Source organism: Coffea arabica, chromosome 3e (genome assembly GCF_036785885.1).
Source record: "Coffea arabica cultivar ET-39 chromosome 3e, Coffea Arabica ET-39 HiFi, whole genome shotgun sequence".
NCBI classification, from domain to species: domain Eukaryota; kingdom Viridiplantae; phylum Streptophyta; class Magnoliopsida; order Gentianales; family Rubiaceae; genus Coffea; species Coffea arabica.
Genome location: NC_092315.1, coordinates 961,251 through 986,287, shown reverse-complemented (window position 1 = coordinate 986,287; position 25,037 = coordinate 961,251). Strand labels below are relative to the sequence as shown.

The window sequence follows — 25,037 nt, the reverse complement described above, 5'->3', positions numbered from 1 at the left end:
ACCCAACATTTTTTTTTTACCTGAATGGCATCCAGGTACATCTTCTCCTTCACCTCAGCCTCCATCTCAAAACTTTATATCTTCGCTTGGAGAAGGTTGATCCTTTTGTCGGTCCAAAACCAAAAAGATGAGTATTGTTTGTCACGGGTTTTCATCAACTCTTTCAAATTTTTTGTGAGCTGAGTAGCCTCTTTTTTGACTGCAAGTATAATCTTTCTTTTACTCTCTCTGACAGTCTTCTTCATCTCCCCACATCTTTCATCATGATTTAACTCATTCTGCTTATCAACATTCCTTGCTTATTCCATTTGTGTCACAGCTATCAAAATAGAAAGGGTATTGCTAGCACAAAACCCTATCGTATTAGGACTAGAAGCCATCTCCTTTCCAAACTTTTTAGCTATCCAAACAAACTTTTGAGCCATGCCACCAAAATGAGGAAGAACTTTCATGCAACCAAAATCAGGAAAAACTGGCATCGTTTTTTATGTGTTTGAAAAAGGTTATAAAAAGATAAAATTTTGGTGAAAAGTTGCCTTGGGTTGTATTTATTTAATAGATAGAATAGGTTGGTCTAAGGGGGATTTTGTCATTTTGATAGGAAGCTAAGCTGATGTGTGCTAGTGCAACAGTTGAGCTATACAAACAACACAACTTTTCTGTACAAACTTGCTACTTAATTTGTTCACCCCAAAGAAAGATTAAAAATAAGATTTTTTTTTGTGCTTTTTTATTCTGATTTTTTAAAATTAACCTTTACACAATTAGAAGCAGTTAAAAACACGATCAACATCAATTAATTTTTTAAAATATTAGATTACCATCAAGTCATACATACACATTATAATTAATTTGTAAATGATGCAATAAAAACTAGAGTAAAATTCTTAGAACCAAAAATTTCTAAATTTCATGGTTCTTAATTTTTCTTTTTTGTGGTTTATCTCACTGGACTTTAGCATGAGGTGAAGTTTACACCTGCTCATTCTTAGAAAAACACACATGTTAGTCTTGAATCTAAGTCATTCGAAAGCTGACTTAGGTATAAGATCCAAAAATCCGAATGCTCATCAACCCAACATTTTTTTTTACCTCAATGGCATCCAGGTACATCTTATCCTTCACCTCAGCCTCATTCTGAAAACTTTCTGGTTTCGCTTGGAGAAGGTTGACCCTTTTGTCGGTCTAAAACCAAGAAGATGAGTTTTGTTTGTCATGGGTTTTTATCAACTCTTTCAAATTTTTGGTGGGCTGAGCAGCCTCTTTTTTGAGTGCCAGTATAACCTTTCTTTCACTCTTTCTGACAGTCTTCTTCACATTTCTACATTTTTAATCATGGTTTAACTCATTCAGCTCATCAACATTCCATGCTTGTTTCATTTTTTTGGTTTAATAAATGCCATGTGAATAAGATGAAATTGACCAAATGATCTATCAATTTTATTTTCGAAATTTATTACTGGGTTATTGGATGGTTTGATTCAGATTGAAAATTAGGTTCAGGGATGTAATAGCTTTAATTTTTAAATGTCAGGGACGAATTTATTTCATTTTAAAAGTGAGAGACGAAAAGAATATTTTTGCGAAATGTGAGGGATGAAACAGGTCATTTTCCCTAAAAAAAAGAAGCTCACCAAGCAGAAAGAAACAAAAGGAGAAAAAATTGCTGTTGTGGTACTTCATCGCATTTAATCAATCACATTGTGAAGAAGGAAATCAAGAACGAAGTAACGATAACATGCAGATTATATAGCACAAGATCCCATTTTTTGTAGCATTATTATCTAGGAAAGCAAATATTAGGGATTGCATGTTGATTATATAGCACAAAATTTCATTTTCTTGGCAACCACGGAAGCAGATATTATCCACATTACCTAATTACCATTGATAAAGTACATCAACCATGAAATGAAACTAGTTTTTGCAACTTTGCAAACTTGCGAAATGTCTCAAAAGTAGAACGTACTATAAAGTGGAGTCTAAAACATACTACAATAGTCATATCTCATAATCTCACTCATGCGTTTTTGCTTCTTCCCCTGGTCTCCACAGCACGTGAGACTCCTACCTTTGCGCGTCTAAGAATCCGCCCATTGCAAATGTATCCCTCCTCAAAAACTTGAACTATCATGCCCGGAGGATTCTTTAGATCAAGTACAAGATGAACGACAGAATGTTTTTCCATGTCAAGTTGTTCACCCACCTCGGGGGTGAATTTTTCAACCCCTGCAAACTGAAGCACCTTCATATAGTATCACATAATAGTCAGTCTATTCACATAAAACTATAACAACAATAATAGCCACATATATTCCAGTCCAGTATATTTTGCTAGGATCCAAATGCGGAACAAACAACTATTGAGATTTCAATCACACAACAATTTAATGAGCAAACAAGCCACAAGCATGAAAGATAAACGACACACAGTATTTAACGTGATTCGGCTCCACCATTGAGCCTACGTCCATGGAGAGAAACCCATTATTTATTATGAGAGAAAAATCCTATACAAGAATACAACTTGAACCCAAGTCCAACCTTTGTATACCATCTCTCATCTCCCAAGAACCCTCTCTCATCCCATGTATAAGGTTACATGATGCCATCTTGTGTGCCCTTGTGTATATCTGTGTAGTATGCCAACCCACCTATTTATAGGGAATATTATTTGGCCAAAAATCAAATAACAATAGGAAACCAATTCTAATCCCTACATTTGTAGGAAATAACTTCTAATTCTAAACTAAATAAAATATTTCTTGGCTACTACTTCAAGTAACTAAAATCAATTAGAAAACTAGTTACTTCCACACAAAACAAGAAATCTACCTAAAAGAAATTAAGCCCATTTCTTAACATATTCCAGTCGTAAGAAAATGGATACGTACCTCCTCTAAGTGTGCTTTTCTTTTCATGATCTTGTACGTCAATGTCCAAAATCACATTAGCCAACCCTAAAATGAACAACCCGAAAGACAAAATAAAACCACTGATTAAGGGAACAATTAATGTTCAGTAAACCCAATACAAATAAGCACTAAATCTGCCATATGAATATCCCAACAAATGCAAAATATAAACAAACACTCGGAGCATCTAAATCGATTCAGTAATCTAAGTCCAATCAAAACACTATTAAAAGTGAAATAGAGAGGAAAAAAGGTACTGGGAACTTTTAGAACTCAACATGCTAAAGACAAAGTCAGATTGTTTCTTCCTTTTTTCAACGCTATAAACACGATATAAAGAAGTAACACAAGTCCTTTCTGAGATTCTTAGAAAAACACACGTGTTAGACTTGAATCTAAGTCGTTCAAAAGCTGACTTAGGTATAAGATCCAAAAATCTGAAAACTCATCAACCCAACATTTTTTTTTTACCTGAATGGCATCCAGGTACATCTTCTCCTTCACCTCAGCCTCCATCTCAAAACTTTATATCTTCGCTTGGAGAAGGTTGATCCTTTTGTCGGTCCAAAACCAAAAAGATGAGTATTGTTTGTCACGGGTTTTCATCAACTCTTTCAAATTTTTTGTGAGCTGAGTAGCCTCTTTTTTGACTGCAAGTATAATCTTTCTTTTACTCTCTCTGACAGTCTTCTTCATCTCTCCACATCTTTCATCATGATTTAACTCATTCTGCTTATCAACATTCCTTGCTTATTCCATTTGTGTCACAGCTATCAAAATAGAAAGGGTATTGCTAGCACAAAACCCTATCGTATTAGGACTAGAAGCCATCTCCTTTCCAAACTTTTTAGCTATCCAAACAAACTTTTGAGCCATGCCACCAAAATGAGGAAGAACTTTCATGCAACCAAAATCAGGAAAAACTGGCATCGTTTTTTATGTGTTTGAAAAAGGTTATAAAAAGATAAAATTTTGGTGAAAAGTTGCCTTGGGTTGTATTTATTTAATAGATAGAATAGGTTGGTCTAAGGGGGATTTTGTCATTTTGATAGGAAGCTAAGCTGATGTGTGCTAGTGCAACAGTTGAGCTATACAAACAACACAACTTTTCTGTACAAACTTGCTACTTAATTTGTTCACCCCAAAGAAAGATTAAAAATAAGATTTTTTTTTGTGCTTTTTTATTCTGATTTTTTAAAATTAACCTTTACACAATTAGAAGCAGTTAAAAACACGATCAACATCAATTAATTTTTTAAAATATTAGATTACCATCAAGTCATACATACACATTATAATTAATTTGTAAATGATGCAATAAAAACTAGAGTAAAATTCTTAGAACCAAAAATTTCTAAATTTCATGGTTCTTAATTTTTCTTTTTTGTGGTTTATCTCACTGGACTTTAGCATGAGGTGAAGTTTACACCTGCTCATTCTTAGAAAAACACACATGTTAGTCTTGAATCTAAGTCATTCGAAAGCTGACTTAGGTATAAGATCCAAAAATCCGAATGCTCATCAACCCAACATTTTTTTTTACCTCAATGGCATCCAGGTACATCTTATCCTTCACCTCAGCCTCATTCTGAAAACTTTCTGGTTTCGCTTGGAGAAGGTTGACCCTTTTGTCGGTCTAAAACCAAGAAGATGAGTTTTGTTTGTCATGGGTTTTTATCAACTCTTTCAAATTTTTGGTGGGCTGAGCAGCCTCTTTTTTGAGTGCCAGTATAACCTTTCTTTCACTCTTTCTGACAGTCTTCTTCACATTTCTACATTTTTAATCATGGTTTAACTCATTCAGCTCATCAACATTCCATGCTTGTTTCATTTTTTTGGTTTAATAAATGCCATGTGAATAAGATGAAATTGACCAAATGATCTATCAATTTTATTTTCGAAATTTATTACTGGGTTATTGGATGGTTTGATTCAGATTGAAAATTAGGTTCAGGGATGTAATAGCTTTAATTTTTAAATGTCAGGGACGAATTTATTTCATTTTAAAAGTGAGAGACGAAAAGAATATTTTTGCGAAATGTGAGGGATGAAACAGGTCATTTTCCCTAAAAAAAAGAAGCTCACCAAGCAGAAAGAAACAAAAGGAGAAAAAATTGCTGTTGTGGTACTTCATCGCATTTAATCAATCACATTGTGAAGAAGGAAATCAAGAACGAAGTAACGATAACATGCAGATTATATAGCACAAGATCCCATTTTTTGTAGCATTATTATCTAGGAAAGCAAATATTAGGGATTGCATGTTGATTATATAGCACAAAATTTCATTTTCTTGGCAACCACGGAAGCAGATATTATCCACATTACCTAATTACCATTGATAAAGTACATCAACCATGAAATGAAACTAGTTTTTGCAACTTTGCAAACTTGCGAAATGTCTCAAAAGTAGAACGTACTATAAAGTGGAGTCTAAAACATACTACAATAGTCATATCTCATAATCTCACTCATGCGTTTTTGCTTCTTCCCCTGGTCTCCACAGCACGTGAGACTCCTACCTTTGCGCGTCTAAGAATCCGCCCATTGCAAATGTATCCCTCCTCAAAAACTTGAACTATCATGCCCGGAGGATTCTTTAGATCAAGTACAAGATGAACGACAGAATGTTTTTCCATGTCAAGTTGTTCACCCACCTCGGGGGTGAATTTTTCAACCCCTGCAAACTGAAGCACCTTCATATAGTATCACATAATAGTCAGTCTATTCACATAAAACTATAACAACAATAATAGCCACATATATTCCAGTCCAGTATATTTTGCTAGGATCCAAATGCGGAACAAACAACTATTGAGATTTCAATCACACAACAATTTAATGAGCAAACAAGCCACAAGCATGAAAGATAAACGACACACAGTATTTAACGTGATTCGGCTCCACCATTGAGCCTACGTCCATGGAGAGAAACCCATTATTTATTATGAGAGAAAAATCCTATACAAGAATACAACTTGAACCCAAGTCCAACCTTTGTATACCATCTCTCATCTCCCAAGAACCCTCTCTCATCCCATGTATAAGGTTACATGATGCCATCTTGTGTGCCCTTGTGTATATCTGTGTAGTATGCCAACCCACCTATTTATAGGGAATATTATTTGGCCAAAAATCAAATAACAATAGGAAACCAATTCTAATCCCTACATTTGTAGGAAATAACTTCTAATTCTAAACTAAATAAAATATTTCTTGGCTACTACTTCAAGTAACTAAATTCAATTAGAAAACTAGTTACTTCCACACAAAACAAGAAATCTACCTAAAAGAAATTAAGCCCATTTCTTAACATATTCCAGTCGTAAGAAAATGGATACGTACCTCCTCTAAGTGTGCTTTTCTTTTCATGATCTTGTACGTCAATGTCCAAAATCACATTAGCCAACCCTAAAATGAACAACCCGAAAGACAAAATAAAACCACTGATTAAGGGAACAATTAATGTTCAGTAAACCCAATACAAATAAGCACTAAATCTGCCATATGAATATCCCAACAAATGCAAAATATAAACAAACACTCGGAGCATCTAAATCGATTCAGTAATCTAAGTCCAATCAAAACACTATTAAAAGTGAAATAGAGAGGAAAAAAGGTACTGGAAACTTTTAGAACTCAACATGCTAAAGACAAAGTCAGATTGTTTCTTCCTTTTTTCAACGCTATAAACACGATATAAAGAAGTAACACAAGTCCTTTCTGAGATTCTTAGAAAAACACACGTGTTAGACTTGAATCTAAGTCATTCAAAAGCTGACTTAGGTATAAGATCCAAAAATCTGAAAACCCATCAACCCAACATTTTTTTTTTACCTGAATGGCATCCAGGTACATCTTCTCCTTCACCTCAGCCTCCATCTGAAAACTTTATATCTTCGCTTGGAGAAGGTTGATCCTTTTGTCGGTCCAAAACCAAAAAGATGAGTATTTTTTGTCACGGGTTTTCATCAACTCTTTCAAATTTTTTGTGAGCTGAGTAGCCTCTTTTTTGACTGCAAGTATAATCTTTCTTTTACTCTCTCTGACAGTCTTCTTCATCTCTCCACATCTTTCATCATGATTTAACTCATTCTGCTTATCAACATTCCTTGCTTATTCCATTTGTGTCACAGCTATCAAAATAGAAAGGGTATTGCTAGCACAAAACCCTATCGTATTAGGACTAGAAGCCATCTCCTTTCCAAACTTTTTAGCTATCCAAACAAACTTTTGAGCCATGCCACCAAAATGAGGAAGAACTTTCATGCAACCAAAATCAGGAAAAACTGGCATCGTTTTTTATGTGTTTGAAAAAGGTTATAAAAAGATAAAATTTTGGTGAAAAGTTGCCTTGGGTTGTATTTATTTAATAGATAGAATAGGTTGGTCTAAGGGGGATTTTGTCATTTTGATAGGAAGCTAAGCTGATGTGTGCTAGTGCAACAGTTGAGCTATACAAACAACACAACTTTTCTGTACAAACTTGCTACTTAATTTGTTCACCCCAAAGAAAGATTAAAAATAAGATTTTTTTTTGTGCTTTTTTATTCTGATTTTTTAAAATTAACCTTTACACAATTAGAAGCAGTTAAAAACACGATCAACATCAATTAATTTTTTAAAATATTAGATTACCATCAAGTCATACATACACATTATAATTAATTTGTAAATGATGCAATAAAAACTAGAGTAAAATTCTTAGAACCAAAAATTTCTAAATTTCATGGTTCTTAATTTTTCTTTTTTGTGGTTTATCTCACTGGACTTTAGCATGAGGTGAAGTTTACACCTGCTCATTCTTAGAAAAACACACATGTTAGTCTTGAATCTAAGTCATTCGAAAGCTGACTTAGGTATAAGATCCAAAAATCCGAATGCTCATCAACCCAACATTTTTTTTTACCTCAATGGCATCCAGGTACATCTTATCCTTCACCTCAGCCTCATTCTGAAAACTTTCTGGTTTCGCTTGGAGAAGGTTGACCCTTTTGTCGGTCTAAAACCAAGAAGATGAGTTTTGTTTGTCATGGGTTTTTATCAACTCTTTCAAATTTTTGGTGGGCTGAGCAGCCTCTTTTTTGAGTGCCAGTATAACCTTTCTTTCACTCTTTCTGACAGTCTTCTTCACATTTCTACATTTTTAATCATGGTTTAACTCATTCAGCTCATCAACATTCCATGCTTGTTTCATTTTTTTGGTTTAATAAATGCCATGTGAATAAGATGAAATTGACCAAATGATCTATCAATTTTATTTTCGAAATTTATTACTGGGTTATTGGATGGTTTGATTCAGATTGAAAATTAGGTTCAGGGATGTAATAGCTTTAATTTTTAAATGTCAGGGACGAATTTATTTCATTTTAAAAGTGAGAGACGAAAAGAATATTTTTGCGAAATGTGAGGGATGAAACAGGTCATTTTCCCTAAAAAAAAGAAGCTCACCAAGCAGAAAGAAACAAAAGGAGAAAAAATTGCTGTTGTGGTACTTCATCGCATTTAATCAATCACATTGTGAAGAAGGAAATCAAGAACGAAGTAACGATAACATGCAGATTATATAGCACAAGATCCCATTTTTTGTAGCATTATTATCTAGGAAAGCAAATATTAGGGATTGCATGTTGATTATATAGCACAAAATTTCATTTTCTTGGCAACCACGGAAGCAGATATTATCCACATTACCTAATTACCATTGATAAAGTACATCAACCATGAAATGAAACTAGTTTTTGCAACTTTGCAAACTTGCGAAATGTCTCAAAAGTAGAACGTACTATAAAGTGGAGTCTAAAACATACTACAATAGTCATATCTCATAATCTCACTCATGCGTTTTTGCTTCTTCCCCTGGTCTCCACAGCACGTGAGACTCCTACCTTTGCGCGTCTAAGAATCCGCCCATTGCAAATGTATCCCTCCTCAAAAACTTGAACTATCATGCCCGGAGGATTCTTTAGATCAAGTACAAGATGAACGACAGAATGTTTTTCCATGTCAAGTTGTTCACCCACCTCGGGGGTGAATTTTTCAACCCCTGCAAACTGAAGCACCTTCATATAGTATCACATAATAGTCAGTCTATTCACATAAAACTATAACAACAATAATAGCCACATATATTCCAGTCCAGTATATTTTGCTAGGATCCAAATGCGGAACAAACAACTATTGAGATTTCAATCACACAACAATTTAATGAGCAAACAAGCCACAAGCATGAAAGATAAACGACACACAGTATTTAACGTGATTCGGCTCCACCATTGAGCCTACGTCCATGGAGAGAAACCCATTATTTATTATGAGAGAAAAATCCTATACAAGAATACAACTTGAACCCAAGTCCAACCTTTGTATACCATCTCTCATCTCCCAAGAACCCTCTCTCATCCCATGTATAAGGTTACATGATGCCATCTTGTGTGCCCTTGTGTATATCTGTGTAGTATGCCAACCCACCTATTTATAGGGAATATTATTTGGCCAAAAATCAAATAACAATAGGAAACCAATTCTAATCCCTACATTTGTAGGAAATAACTTCTAATTCTAAACTAAATAAAATATTTCTTGGCTACTACTTCAAGTAACTAAATTCAATTAGAAAACTAGTTACTTCCACACAAAACAAGAAATCTACCTAAAAGAAATTAAGCCCATTTCTTAACATATTCCAGTCGTAAGAAAATGGATACGTACCTCCTCTAAGTGTGCTTTTCTTTTCATGATCTTGTACGTCAATGTCCAAAATCACATTAGCCAACCCTAAAATGAACAACCCGAAAGACAAAATAAAACCACTGATTAAGGGAACAATTAATGTTCAGTAAACCCAATACAAATAAGCACTAAATCTGCCATATGAATATCCCAACAAATGCAAAATATAAACAAACACTCGGAGCATCTAAATCGATTCAGTAATCTAAGTCCAATCAAAACACTATTAAAAGTGAAATAGAGAGGAAAAAAGGTACTGGAAACTTTTAGAACTCAACATGCTAAAGACAAAGTCAGATTGTTTCTTCCTTTTTTCAACGCTATAAACACGATATAAAGAAGTAACACAAGTCCTTTCTGAGATTCTTAGAAAAACACACGTGTTAGACTTGAATCTAAGTCATTCAAAAGCTGACTTAGGTATAAGATCCAAAAATCTGAAAACCCATCAACCCAACATTTTTTTTTTACCTGAATGGCATCCAGGTACATCTTCTCCTTCACCTCAGCCTCCATCTGAAAACTTTATATCTTCGCTTGGAGAAGGTTGATCCTTTTGTCGGTCCAAAACCAAAAAGATGAGTATTTTTTGTCACGGGTTTTCATCAACTCTTTCAAATTTTTTGTGAGCTGAGTAGCCTCTTTTTTGACTGCAAGTATAATCTTTCTTTTACTCTCTCTGACAGTCTTCTTCATCTCTCCACATCTTTCATCATGATTTAACTCATTCTGCTTATCAACATTCCTTGCTTATTCCATTTGTGTCACAGCTATCAAAATAGAAAGGGTATTGCTAGCACAAAACCCTATCGTATTAGGACTAGAAGCCATCTCCTTTCCAAACTTTTTAGCTATCCAAACAAACTTTTGAGCCATGCCACCAAAATGAGGAAGAACTTTCATGCAACCAAAATCAGGAAAAACTGGCATCGTTTTTTATGTGTTTGAAAAAGGTTATAAAAAGATAAAATTTTGGTGAAAAGTTGCCTTGGGTTGTATTTATTTAATAGATAGAATAGGTTGGTCTAAGGGGGATTTTGTCATTTTGATAGGAAGCTAAGCTGATGTGTGCTAGTGCAACAGTTGAGCTATACAAACAACACAACTTTTCTGTACAAACTTGCTACTTAATTTGTTCACCCCAAAGAAAGATTAAAAATAAGATTTTTTTTTGTGCTTTTTTATTCTGATTTTTTAAAATTAACCTTTACACAATTAGAAGCAGTTAAAAACACGATCAACATCAATTAATTTTTTAAAATATTAGATTACCATCAAGTCATACATACACATTATAATTAATTTGTAAATGATGCAATAAAAACTAGAGTAAAATTCTTAGAACCAAAAATTTCTAAATTTCATGGTTCTTAATTTTTCTTTTTTGTGGTTTATCTCACTGGACTTTAGCATGAGGTGAAGTTTACACCTGCTCATTCTTAGAAAAACACACATGTTAGTCTTGAATCTAAGTCATTCGAAAGCTGACTTAGGTATAAGATCCAAAAATCCGAATACTCATCAACCCAACATTTTTTTTTACCTCAATGGCATCCAGGTACATCTTATCCTTCACCTCAGCCTCATTCTGAAAACTTTCTGGTTTCGCTTGGAGAAGGTTGACCCTTTTGTCGGTCTAAAACCAAGAAGATGAGTTTTGTTTGTCATGGGTTTTTATCAACTCTTTCAAATTTTTGGTGGGCTGAGCATCCTCTTTTTTGAGTGCCAGTATAACTTTTCTTTCACTCTTTCTGACAGTCTTCTTCACATTTCTACATTTTTAATCATGGTTTAACTCATTGTGCTCATCAACATTCCATGCTTGTTCCATTTGTTTCACAGCTATCAAAATAGAAGTGGTACTGCTAACACAGAATCCAATCGTATTAGGACCAGAAACAACCTCCTTTCCAAACTTTTTAGCTATCCCAACAACCTTTTGAGCCATGCCATCAAAATGAGAAAAAACTTTTATGCCACCAAAATGAGGAAGAACTGGCATCGTTTTTTATGAGTTTGAATAAGGTTTTAAAAAGATGAAATTCTGGTGAAAAGCTGCCTTCGTTTGCATTTATTTAATACATAGAATAGTTTGGTCTAAGGGGGATTTTGTCATTTTGATATGAAGCTGAGTTGATCCATGCTAGTTCAACAGCCCTGCTTTACAAACACACAACTTTCCTGTACAAACTTGCTACTTAATTTGTTAACCCCAAACAAAGATTAAAAATAAGATTTTGTGGGTGTTTTTTATTCTGATTTTTTAAAATTGACTTTTACACAATTAGAGACAGTTGAGGACACGATCAACATTGATTAAATTTTTTTAAAATATTAGATTACCATCAAGTCATACATACACATTACAATTAATTTGTAAATGATGCAATAAAAACTGGAGTAAAATTCTTAGAACAAATAATTTCTAAATTTCACGGTTCTTAAATTTTTTTTTTGTGATTTTTCTCAATGGACTTTAGCATACTGTGAAGTTTACATCAACTCATTCTTAGAAAAACACACCTGTTAGTCTTGAATCTAAATCATTCAAAAGCTGACTTAGGTATAAGATCCAAAAATTCGAAAACTCATCAATCCAATATTTATTTTTACCTAAATGGCATTCAGGTACATCTTCTCCTTCATCTCAACCTCCTTCTGAAAACTTTTTAGTTTCGCTTAGAGAAGGTTTACCCTTTTGTCGGGCCAAAACCAAGAAGATGTTTATTGTTGGTCATAAATTTTCATCAACTCCTTAAAATTTTTGATGGGCTGAGCAACCTTTTTTTTTATTGCCAGTATAACCTTTCCTTCACTTTCTCTGACAGTCTTCTTCACCTCTCTACATCTTTCATCATGGTTTAAATCGTTCTGTTTATCAGCATTCCTTGCTTGTTCCATTTGTTTCACAACTATCAAAATAGAAAGGGTATCGCTAGAACAAAACCCTATTGCATTAGGACTAGAAACCACCTCATTTTCAAATTTTTTAGTTATCCCAACAACTTTTTGAGCCATGCCATCAAAATGAGGAAGAACTTTCATGCCACCAAAATGAGGAAGAATTGGCAGCGTTTTTTATGTGTTTGAAAAAGGTTATAAAAAGATGAAATTCTGGTGCAAAGCCGACTTCGTTTGTATATATTTAATAGATAGAATAGTTTGGTCTAAGGGGGATTTTGTCATTTTGATAGGAAGCTGAGTTGATCCATGCTAGTTCAACAGCCCTGCTTTACAAACACACAGCTTTCCTGTACAAACTTGCTACTTAATTTGTTAACCCCAAACAAAGATTAAAAATAAGATTTTTTGGGTGTTTTTTATTCTGATTTTTTAAAATTGACTTTTACACAATTAGAGGCAGTTGAGGACACGATCAACATTGATTAAATTTTTTTAAAATATTAGATTACCATCAAGTCATACATACACATTACAATTAATTTGTAAATGATGCAATAAAAACTGGACTAAAATTCTTAGAACCAAAAAATTTTCAAATTTCACGGTTCGTAATTTTTTTTTGTGGTTTTTCTCAATGAACTTTAGTATACTGTGAAGTTTACACCAACTCATTCTTAGAAAAACACACTTGTTAGTCTTGAATCTAAGTCATTCAAAAGCTGACTTAGGTATAAGATCCAAAATTCGAAAACTTATCAACCCAACATTTTTTTTTATCTAAATGGCATCCAGGTACATCTTCTCCTTCACCTCAACCTCCTTCTGAAAACTTTCTAGTTTCGCTTAGAGAAGGTTGACCCCTTTTTCGGGCCAAAACCAAGATGATGTGTATTGTTGGTCATGAATTATCATCAACTCCTTAAAATTTTTGGCGGGCTAAGCAGTCTATTTTTTTACTGCCAGTATAACCTTTCCTTCACTTTCTCTGGCAATTTTCTTCACTTCTCTTCATCTTTCATCATGGTTTAACTCATTCTGTTTATCAGCATAGCTTGCCTGTTCCATTTGTTTTACAACTATCAAAATAGAAAGGGTATCACTAGCACAGAACCCTGTTGCATTAGGACTAGAAACCACTTCCTTTTCAAAATTTTTAGTTATCCCAACAACTTTTTGAGCCATGCCATCAAAATGAGGAAGAACTTTCATGCCACCAAACTTAGGAAGAACTGGCAGCGTTTTGATGTGTTTGAAGAAGGTTATAAAAAGATGAAATTCTAGTGCAAAGTTGCCTTCGTTTGTATATATTTAATAGATAGAATAGTTTGGTCTAAGGGGGATTTTGTCATCATATATATATATATATAATAAAGTCGTATTCTCATACTTATCCCTTCAAATTTTCTCTTTCCTACGTGGCTTAACGAGACGACAAGTAGTTTCCTACGTGGTTTGCTACTTTTTTGTTTGGATATATATCAATTCTTATTTTCTAAAAAAATTCTTAATATTATATGATTCTTATTTCTTACCCAAAAAAAGGAACTGGAAAGTAATGCGATATAAATAAAAGAGACATAAATCTCCTCTATTAGATATATAGGAATAAATGATAATATATTTTTTTATAGTGTCCTATTCTTTTTTTTTTTTAACAGCTTCATCATAGATCCTTTTTATTTTAAGATAATCTACCCATATATAGAACAACATACAAACAATCTAGATGTGAAAATTAAAGAAAATTAGCTCGAGAAAATTTTTACAAGACTTACAGTCCCTATGCATAATTGATGTACAAAGAGAAATGACATTTCATCTGATTGAAAAATTCTGGAAAAGTCCATAAAGAAAATGGAGTGTCATCAACCAAAAAAATAAAATCCCATTATCATAGCTAAAGAAAGATGAGATAAAACATTAGATATTTGTTGAAGTTTTGCACCCCAAAGGCCCCTACCCAACCCTCCGTCCATAGTGTCCTCCAATCCAAGAGAAAAGCCTCCTCCGTAGTGTCCTCCGCCCGTCTTTTTTTTTAATATATTTCTGCTAATAATTCCTTAATCGCAATACATCTCTGCCCAGATGATAGGGAGTATTTCGTGCGTGGACCCACATCATCGGAGTTCATGCACTTAAAGGACTCGATATAGTGGAAGTGGTCTTTTAAGGTCGGTAAAATCTATCTTGATAATGCATTTGTAAATTTATTACGTACAAGTTTATATACGTGCATAGTATGGGTCACATAAGATCTTATTTCCTATTCAAAGTTATTTGGACGATTATGGTTTTATTTCCTATAAGAATTCTTAATATTATAGGATTCTTATTTCCTACTCAAAGTTACGTACTTTAAACAACTTAAATTAAGATAAACATACTTTTAATGTTCTTATCAATATCTCTTTTTATTCTTATCAATTCTTATTTCCTATGTCTACAATATATATAGCCTATAATATATTGATTTCAAACATCAAATTCATGGTTAAGTATTTCCAGTGCAAGCGGTTGGTATATTAAAGTATCAATTTTGGATTTTCACTCCTCTTTATTATCACGTACATCTTCTTTCAATATATATATATATATATATTTTAAAAAGGCATGTTGATCTTGAATTGTAAGAGCTTAGTAACATATCTTGAATTTTATTTTTTTAATTTTATTTTCTATTTGTTTTGTATGAAGACATAGGATTTAAACAAGTACTTTCATCGTTATTTTTTTAGGATTTTTTCTAACATGTTTGTTAATTGATTTTTGTGATCATATACTATGATGTTTGTTAATTTGCCTTCAGGAAAAATAACCAAAAACAAAATGCACTGGAAAGTAATGCGATATAAATACAAGAGACATAAATATCTCTATTAGATATATCTGCAAATTCATTAGTTAATTAAAAGATTCTGGCAGTTTATTTAATTATAATCTTTACGTATTGTTATACACAAACTTGAATGCGATAAATCATTTATTTTTTTTATACTTAGTTATCCTACTTTGCTATCATGCAGTGATAATAGAAAATCAATAAATGCTGATTTGCACGGACAAATCGAGGAGAATGTTCAAACAGAAAAAAATAAAAACAAGTTCCTGAATAGTAGAATATTATTTGATACTATTTACTGCACTTTTTATTTATTTTCAAGTTTTTGAATGTTATGGTATTGTTGATTGTTATTTTTTCTATTTTTAAATTATTATTCACTAAATTAGATGTTCAAATTTATATTATAAGAATACTTTACATTACAATGCGCACATAGTAATATACTTAAGACAAGTTATAATAGATTATACATTAAATATGTATTTTATATCGACATTTTTATAAATTGACTAAAGTTTGTTATTTTTCAACGATTCCCGTTCAACGAACGGGTACAAAACTAGTTTTGATAGGAAGCTGAGCTGATCCGTGCTAGTGCAACAACCATGCTTTACAAACAACACAGCTTTCCTGTACAAACTTGCTACTTAATTTGTTCACCCTGAAAAAAGATTAAAAATAAGATTTCTTTAAGTGCTTTTTTGTTCTGATTTTTTAAAATTAACTTTTACACAATTTAAAGCAGTTAAGGACAAGATCAACATCAATTAAATTTTATTTAAATATTAGATTACTATCAAGTCATACATACACATTACAATTAATTTGTAAATGATGCAATAAAAACTAGAGTAAAAAACTTAGAACCAAAAATTTCTAAATTTCAATGTTCTTAAATTTTTTTTTCTGATTTTTCTCACTGGACTTTAGCATGAGGAGAAGTTTGCACCAGCTCATTCTTAGAAAAACACACGTGTTAGTCTTGCATCCTAGTCATTCTACTTATCAGCATTCCTTGCTTGGTCCATTTGTTTTACAGCTATCAAAATAAAAAGGGTATTGCTAGCACAGAACCCTATCGCATTAGAACTAGAAACCACCTTCTTCCCAAACTTTTTAACTATCTCAACAACGTTTTGAGCCATACCACCAAAATGAGGAAGAACTGGCATCATTTTTTATGTGTTTGAAAAAGGTTATAAAAAGATGAAATTTTGGTAAAAAGTTGCCTCAGGTTGTATTTATTTAATAGATAGAATAGTTTGGTCTAAGGGAGATTTTGTCATTTTTATAGTAAACTGAGCTGATCCGTCCTAGTACAACAACCCAGTTGTACAAACAACACAGCTTTTTTGTACAAACTTGCTACTTAATTTGTTGACCCTAGAAAAAGATTTAAAGTAAGATTTTTTTGGGTGCTTTTTTATTCTGGTTTTTAAAATTAACCTTTACACAATTAGAAGCAGTTAAGGAAACGATTAATATCGATTAAATTTTTTTAAAATATTAGATTACCATCAAGTCATACATACACATTACAATTAATTTGTAAATGATGCAATAAAAACTAGAGTAAAATTCTTTGAACTAAAAATTTCTAAATTTCACGGATCTTAAATTTTTTTTGCTTGTTTTTATCACTTGACTTTAGCATGAAGTGAAGTTTACGCCAGCTCATTCTTAGAAAAACACACGTGTTAGTCTTGAATCTACGTCATTCAAAAGCTGACTTAGGTATAAGTTCCAAAAGTCTGAAAACTCGTCAACCCAATATTTTTTTTTACCTCAATGGCATCTAGGTACATCTTCTTCTTCATCTCAGCCTCCTTCGGAAAACTTTCTAGTTTCGTTTGGAGAAGGTTTACCCTTTTGTTGGTCCAAAACCAAGAAGATGAGTATTGTTTGTCATGAGTTTTCATCAACTCCTTCAAATTTTTGGTGGGCTGAGCAGTCTCTTTTTTGAATGCCAGTATAACATTTCTTTCACTTTCTCTGACAGTCTTGTTCACCTCTCTACATCTTTCATCATGATTTAACTCATTCTGCTCATCAGCATTCCTTGCTTGTTCCATTTGTTTCACAGCTATCAAAATAGAAAGGATATTGCTAGCACAGAACCCTATCACATTAGGACTAGAAACCGCCTCCTTTCCAAACTTTTTAGCTATTCCAACAACTTTTTAAGACATGCCACCAAAATGAGGAAGAACTAGCATCGTTTTTTATGTGTTTGAAGAATGTTATAAAAAGATGAAATTTTGGTGAAAAGTTGCCTTAGATTGTATTTATTTAATAGATAGAATAGTTTGGTCTAAAGGGAATTTTGTCATTTTGATAGGAAACTGAGTTGATCCGTGCTAGTGCAAAAGCCTAACTGTACAAACAACACAGTTTTTCTGTACAAACTTTCTACTTAATTTGTTCACCCTAAAAAAAGATTAAAAATAACATTTTTTTGGGTGCTTTTTTATTCTTATTTTTTGAATTAACATTTACACAATTAGAAGCAGTTAAGGACATGATCAACATCGATTAAATTTTTTTAAAATATTAGATTACCATCAAGTCATACATACACATTACAATTAATTTGTAAATGATGCAACAAAAACTAGAGTAAAATTCTTAGAACCAAAAATTTCTAAATTTCACGGTTCTTAAATTTTTTTTTTGTGATTTTTCTCACTGGACTTTAGCATGAAGAGAAGTTTGCAGCAGCTCATTCTTAGAAAAATACACGTGTTAGTCTTGAATCTAAGTCATTCAAAAACTGACTTAGGTATAAGATCCAAAAATCCGAAAACTCATCAACCCAACATTTTTTTTTACCTTAATGGCATCCAGGTACATCTTATCCTTCACCTCAGCCTCCTTCTGAAAACTTTCTAGCTTCGCTTGGAGAAGGTTGACCTTTTTGTCGTTCTAAAACCAAGAAGATGAGTTTTGTTTGTCATGGGTTTTCATCAACTCTTTCAAATTTTTGGTGGGCTGAGCAGCCTCTTTTTTGATTGCCAGTATAACCTTTCTTTCACTCTTTCTGACAGTCTTCTTCACATTTCTACATTTTTAATCATGGTTTAACTCATTCTGCTCATCAACATTCCATGCTTGTTCCATTTGTTTCACAGCTATCAAAATAGAAGTGGTATTGCTAACACAGAATCCAATCGCATTAGGACTAGAAACCACCTCCTTTTCCAAACTTTTTCGCTATCCCAACAACCTTTTGAGCCATGCCACCAAAATGAGGAAGAACCTTTATGCCACCAAAATGAGGAAGAACTGGCATCGTTTTTTATGTGTTTGAAGAATGTTATAAAAAGATGAAGTTTTGGAGAAAAGTTGCCTTGGGCGGTATTTATTTAATAGATAGAATAGTCTGGTCTAAGGGTGATTTTGTTATTTTGATAGAAAGCTGAGCTGATCCGTGCTAGTGCAACAGCCCAACTGTACAAACAACACAGCTTTTCTTTACAAACTTACTACTTAATTTGTTCACCCTAAAAAAAGATTAAAAATAAGATTTTTTTTTGGGTGCTTTTTTATTCTGGTTTTTTAAAATTAACTTTTACACAATTAAAACCAATTAAGGACGCGATCAACATCGATTAAATTTCTTTAAAATATTACATTACCATCAAGTCATACATACACATTACAATTAATTTGTAAATGATGCAATAAAAACTAGAGTAAAATTCTTAGAACCAAAAATTTCTAAATTTTACAATTCTTTAAATTTTTTTTTTTTTTTTGTGATTTTTCTCACTGGACTTTAGCATGAGGTGAAGTTTACACCTGCTCATTCTTAGAAAAACACACATGTTAGTCTTTAATCTAAGTCATTTGAAAGCTGACTTAGGTATAAGATCCAAAAATCCGAATACTCATCAACCCAACATTTTTTTTTTGCCTCATTGGCATCCAGGTACATCTTCTCCTTCACATTAGCCTCCTTCTGAAAACTTTCTAGCTTCGCTTAGAGAAGGTTGACCTTTTTGTCGGTCCAAAACCAAGAAGATGAATATTGTTTGTCATGGATTTTCATCAACTCCTTCAAATTTTTGGTGGGCTGAGCAGCTTCTTTTTTTACTGCCAATATAACCTTTCTTTCACTCTCTCTGACAGTCATCTTCACCTCTCTATATCTTTCATCATGGTTTAACTCATTCTGCTTATCAGCATTCCTTGCTTGTTCCATTTGTTTCACAACTATCAAAATAGAAAGGGTATTGCTAGCACAGAACCCTATCGCATTAGGACTAGAAACCACCTCCTTTTCGAACTTTTTAACTATCCCAACAACCTTTTGAGCCATGCCACCAAAATGAAGAAGAACTTTCATGCCACCAAAATGAGGAAGAACTGGCATCATTTTTTATGTGTTTGAAGAAGGTTATAAAAAGATGAAGTTTTGGTGAAAAGTTGCCTTGGGTTGTATTTATTTAATAGATAAAATCGTTTGGTCTAAAGGGGATTTTATCATTTTGATAGGAAGCTGAGCAGATCCGTGCTAGTGCAATAGCCCAGCTGTACAAACAACACAGCTTTTCTATGCAAACTTGCTACTTATTTGTTCACCCTAAAAAAAGATTAAAAATGATTTTTTTGGGTGCTTTTTTATTCTAGATTTTTAAAATAACTTTTATACAATTAGAAACAGTTAATGACACGATCAACATCGATTAAATTTTTTTTAAATATTAGATTACCATCAAGTCATACATACACATTACAATTAATTTGTAAATGATGCAATAAAAACGAGAGTAAAATTCTTAGAACCAAAAATTTCTAAATTTCACGGTTCTTAATTTTTTTTTTTGTGGTTTTTCTCACTAGACTTTAGCAAGAGATGAAGTGTACACCAGCTCATTCTGCTTATTCACAATGAACGAAGGCGGAAAAGTCGATGGATCCACTCAACCCAGAGTTCCACTGACCCATTTCAGCGTGCTGGGCCGAGAGAACTTTCCGTGGAGTCCAGTTTTCCTTCTAGAGTAGAGAGTCTTTTCTCTTCTGTTACTTAAAAAATATAACACACACCCCTAAACCCCAAAAAAAAAAAAAAAAAAAAAAGGATTAGAACCTGAAGTTGGAAAAGTAAACACTTTCGTTAAAAGTCACTGGGAAATTCAATCTCAGTTAATGCTCCATTTATTTGTATGTACACGTGTTTGAGTTTGAAAATGACTTTCAAACTAACTACTGATTTATCATTTCTGTGCTACTACAAGATTGCCTATACAGATATTTTTTTAGTAAAATTTTGTCTATCAAACACGTCTCCGTAGTTCCAGATGCACATTTTCATATTACAGGATTAGGCTCCTTAGTTCGACCGTTCTCTGTCGATAAAATTTCTACCGAGTTTGTGTCCAAATCAAATCAGCTAACTTCTACTTTATTTTAGACCATATAATATAAGTGAAGTAGGATTGAGTCATGGCATGGAATTTTCATGCCTCGCCGGGTGACCAAAGTGTCTCCCTCCGTAGAACTCTCCCTCCCGAGTTGAAAAGGTGAGCTACCTACCAAATGGATGAGCTGACTTTGAAGTATAAACTTTAAATGGAGGATCGGTCATGATTTATTTATTTAAGGATAAAACTGTTTTTCTTTTTTCGTTTTGTAATCTGTATACCAACGGCTGGTTTGGGAGTGTAGGATAGAAATGAAAAGATGAGATGTACACACATGTTTAGGAGATTTGGAAGGAAACTAGTAATATACATAGTAGTGTGTTTCAGTTAGTATTTTACTAAAGTGGCCATGCTTCTTGTCATGTCATTTTGAATTATGTGTTCACGACAAACATTATTATTGTAATTCACAAGTGATTGTATGAGTGTTCCTTTTTTTTCTTTTCATTTTATCCCACTTCTAGTTGGAAAAAAAAAAATTTTTTTTGATGGGTCTTTAAAGTCCATTTCCTTTGCTTTATTTTCCTTTTTCAAACAAATGATTCCTAAATTTTTTTTTTCTCACCACATCCTTTCTTTTCCATTATTTTCTTTCCATCCAAACACACCATATTATAGAGAAAAATAGGAAAAAGGAGGCCTGAAGTCTTCTCTTAGAGCTTTCCCACTTGATGCATATAAAGGTCTCCAGCCTCTACCCAATTTTTATGCTACTCTTATAATTCTTAACCTCTAACTAATTCTTTCCAGCTTGCACATTCCGTTAAAAAAGAAAGCAGACATGGGAATCATCAAGGTATCTCAGTCTTTCAAGACTCAAGTTACCCCAGATCGGATGTTCAAAGCCCTGATCATGGATTCCCATAATCTTTGCCCGAAGCTCATGTTTTCATCAATCAAAAGCATTGAATATCTGCAAGGAGATGGTGAAGCTGGGAGCATCAAGCAAATGAATTTCACAGAAGGTTAGTCAAATAAGTGGTATCGTCTTAAATTTCAACTTGGTTTGGTGCAAAATCCTACAGAAACACGTAATCATGTATTTTTCTTCTTGTTGAAAATTCTGTGATGCAGCTAGCCCCTACACATATGTGAAGCACAGAGTTGATGCTCTGGATAAGGAGCATTACATGGTTAAATTCACTCTGATTGAAGGGGATGCTTTGATGGACAAATTGGATTGGATCTCTTACGAAGTTAAATTTGAACCCTACGGCTATACAGGCTGCATTTGTAAGATAACATCCGAGTACAAGACCAAAGAAAATGTGGAGATCAAAGAGGAAGAAATTGAGCTTGGTAAGGACAGAGCTATTGGGATGTATGAGGTTGTGGAAGCCTATCTTTTGGCACACCCTCGTGCCTATACTTGAATAGATTTTGCACTTAATTTTTGTTGGAAATTGTTGCTCTTTGTTGCGGAGATATATACCAGATAAATAGTATAGTTATAGTTTTTTCTTCTTTGCAGAAATAAAAATTCCATTTTCTTGTACATAATTGTGTGCCAAGTTATATCCAAGAAACTTAACTACACTGAACTTAACTTACGTACTCATGTTACAGGAAGTTATAACACTAGTATCAGTTCCATCTTAGATATGTTAATTCACTTTTGAGTTTCAAATATTCTTGATACCACATGATTCAAAGTTGGTTAATCAACTGGATATGCATTCAAAGATCATTGGAGGTAACAAAGGCGAAAGAGTTGCATGCTAGAAAAACTATGAGTGAATTACAGGAAGGTTGAAAAATCACACTCCATAATTTCTGAGGACTAGCTGACACGGTTATTCTTCAAAGCAAGAGGGAGCAGATGACAGGACATAAAGATCATAAATTCAGAGATTTTTGTCTCAGACTTTGAAGAAACATAGAATTAAACATAGGCATCAGGGTTTTGGAGGAGATAGGCTTCAACTGCTTTGTCGATTCCAATGGCCTTTTCTTTACCAGCCTTGATTTCCTCTTCGGTAACTGCAGCATCATCCAAGACGTAGTATTTGCTGGTCATTTTGGAAAATGGTCCATCCTTCTTGTGAAGCCTCGAACTTAGCTTCATACGAGATTTTCTCAAGTTTGCCTCCCAAGGCATCACCTTCAATCGAAGTGTAATTGTATGTGCAATTCTCCACATCGATCACGTCAATTCTATGCTTTATGGATTTGAAATGAGTTCCTGGTTACATGTCATGGATCATATGTTAAAAGGTCTCCAATACCAATGCGTAAAGCATTTGCAATCTCTTGAAATTGAAAATGAGATATTAAAAAAAAAGAAAAGAAAAACCCAAAGGGAAATCAAGTTTCATGTAGGCTAAGAGTCTACCTTCAGCAAAGTTCATTTGCTTGATGGTTCCTTCCCCTCCATCACCTTCAACAATGTCAATGCTCTTAGTGATCTGTGGCAGGAGTTTAGGCACCAAATTGTCTGCATCAAGAATCAAGGACTTGAATATTCTTGCACGGGGGATTACAGAAGTATATTCATCAGACACAGTAGAGGTGGCAAAATGGGCGGGATTTGCTTGGGTTTGAGATGGAACCGAGTCATATGGGTTTGGGCCCAACCTTACCCATATGTGTTTTGGGACTAACTTGGGCGGGATCATTTTGGGATTGGTTTAGATTGATCCCGCCCAATACCCAAATCCATTTTCTACATATTTTTTTTCCTTTAATTCATTTTTTATTTTTATATAATTTTAATATTTTTGATTTATTAAATTTCTTTTAGTTTTATTAAATAAACATGCAAGTGCTTTATACTCAAGATTCCCACCAAAAATTGGATTAACAAATAAAGGAAAAGATAGATATACAGCCATATTCCAACATATATCAAGATGGCCAAGGTCCTTAGGATGTTGAATATTTATCCTTATCATTGTCCAAGGATGACAGGTCTAAACTAACTGAAATGCTGGAAATTCTTGTGGATAATGACTAGGAAGACTACTAGATTATATTCGCTGGTATGACTATAAAAATTGTTAAAGATAATTTTTGAATCTAAGATTCCGTTTGGATTGACTTTTTTTTCAAAAAATAAGTTTTTCAAATACAATGTTACAGTAATATACAATAACTCAAGAAACATCCCATCCATATTAATATATCAAATATTTCAAAAAAATTTTATAGTAAAAATTTTTCATATACACTGCTACAATAAAATATTTCAAAAACACCTACCAAAAACAGCTAATCCAAACGGAGCCCTTGCCATTTGAGCCCAATGGGTACCCAAGTATTTCCCATCCTTTCCCATTCATTAATGGGTATAGTTGGGATGTGTCCCAACTTAAACCCAATACCAAATTATAATACCCATCCCGCCCAAAGTTCCTTTGGGCATGGGTAGCCCATTGGGACTTGGAACAAATTGCCAGCTCGAAGACACAGTGATGATCCCCATGTCCTGAAGGCTCGAGTAAAGCTACAGAGAAATCAGAAAGAATAAACTGTTTTGTTGGATGGGGAAATGCTTCAGGGAGAAGGCACACTATTCACAAGTTCAGAGGAAGAATGCTTTGGTTGGCATCTTAACCAAATTCTAGGCAGACACATCCAAATTCTTGTCAGTTATGCCTGCCAGTTTAGACAGGATAAGCTTCCAAAGGGATTGCCATTGTGTAACAAATGTGATCACCTCAAGGCGAGATGAATCAATCTTGAAAACCGCTTCAGAAAGAAGCACGAAAATGCTGAATCTACTTGGTTCCAAACAGCAAGAGGCTTCAATTTACCTGATAAATTCGAATCCAAAGAAGAGCTGCTGCAAAATTATTGTCATTCTCTATCCAATAATTAATCCTACAGGTGCAATTTAACTTTGACTACTCTATCCAATAAATGTCATCATATGTCGGCTGTCATATGTGTTTTTTGTAGTTGGAACAACCAACAAATTTAACACTTCACAAGAATCATCTTATTTTCTAGAAAATCCAATTTTTTATTCTTATAATGCTCCACAATTTTACGCTAGTTGTCCTCAGCAAAAGCCTTTATGCCAAATGCACAAAATTTGAACAAGTCTAAAAGCAATTCAAGAATTGAATAATGGAAAGAAATTGATTGATAATATTTGTAATTGTTCTTGAAGACTATAAGCAATAAAAAGTCTTAGGAGTAGGCTTTGTGTCTTACGTTCTAGTTTCATGATAGGCTATTCGCTATAAACTATAGAGTACGAGGATTAACTTTTTACATAGT

General features: G+C 33.5%; 1 protein-coding gene across 1 annotated transcript; it reads left to right on the top strand.

The window, feature by feature from the left end:
- Positions 1–21,473: 21,473 nt before the first annotated feature.
- LOC113737984 (major allergen Pru ar 1-like) lies at positions 21,474–22,366 on the top strand. Its single transcript, XM_027265111.2, has 2 exons — positions 21,474–21,781; positions 21,891–22,366. Exons 1-2 carry the CDS (start codon positions 21,598–21,600, stop codon positions 22,187–22,189), a joined length of 483 nt encoding a protein of 160 aa, XP_027120912.1. The 5' UTR covers positions 21,474–21,597; the 3' UTR covers positions 22,190–22,366.
- Positions 22,367–25,037: the final 2,671 nt, after the last annotated feature.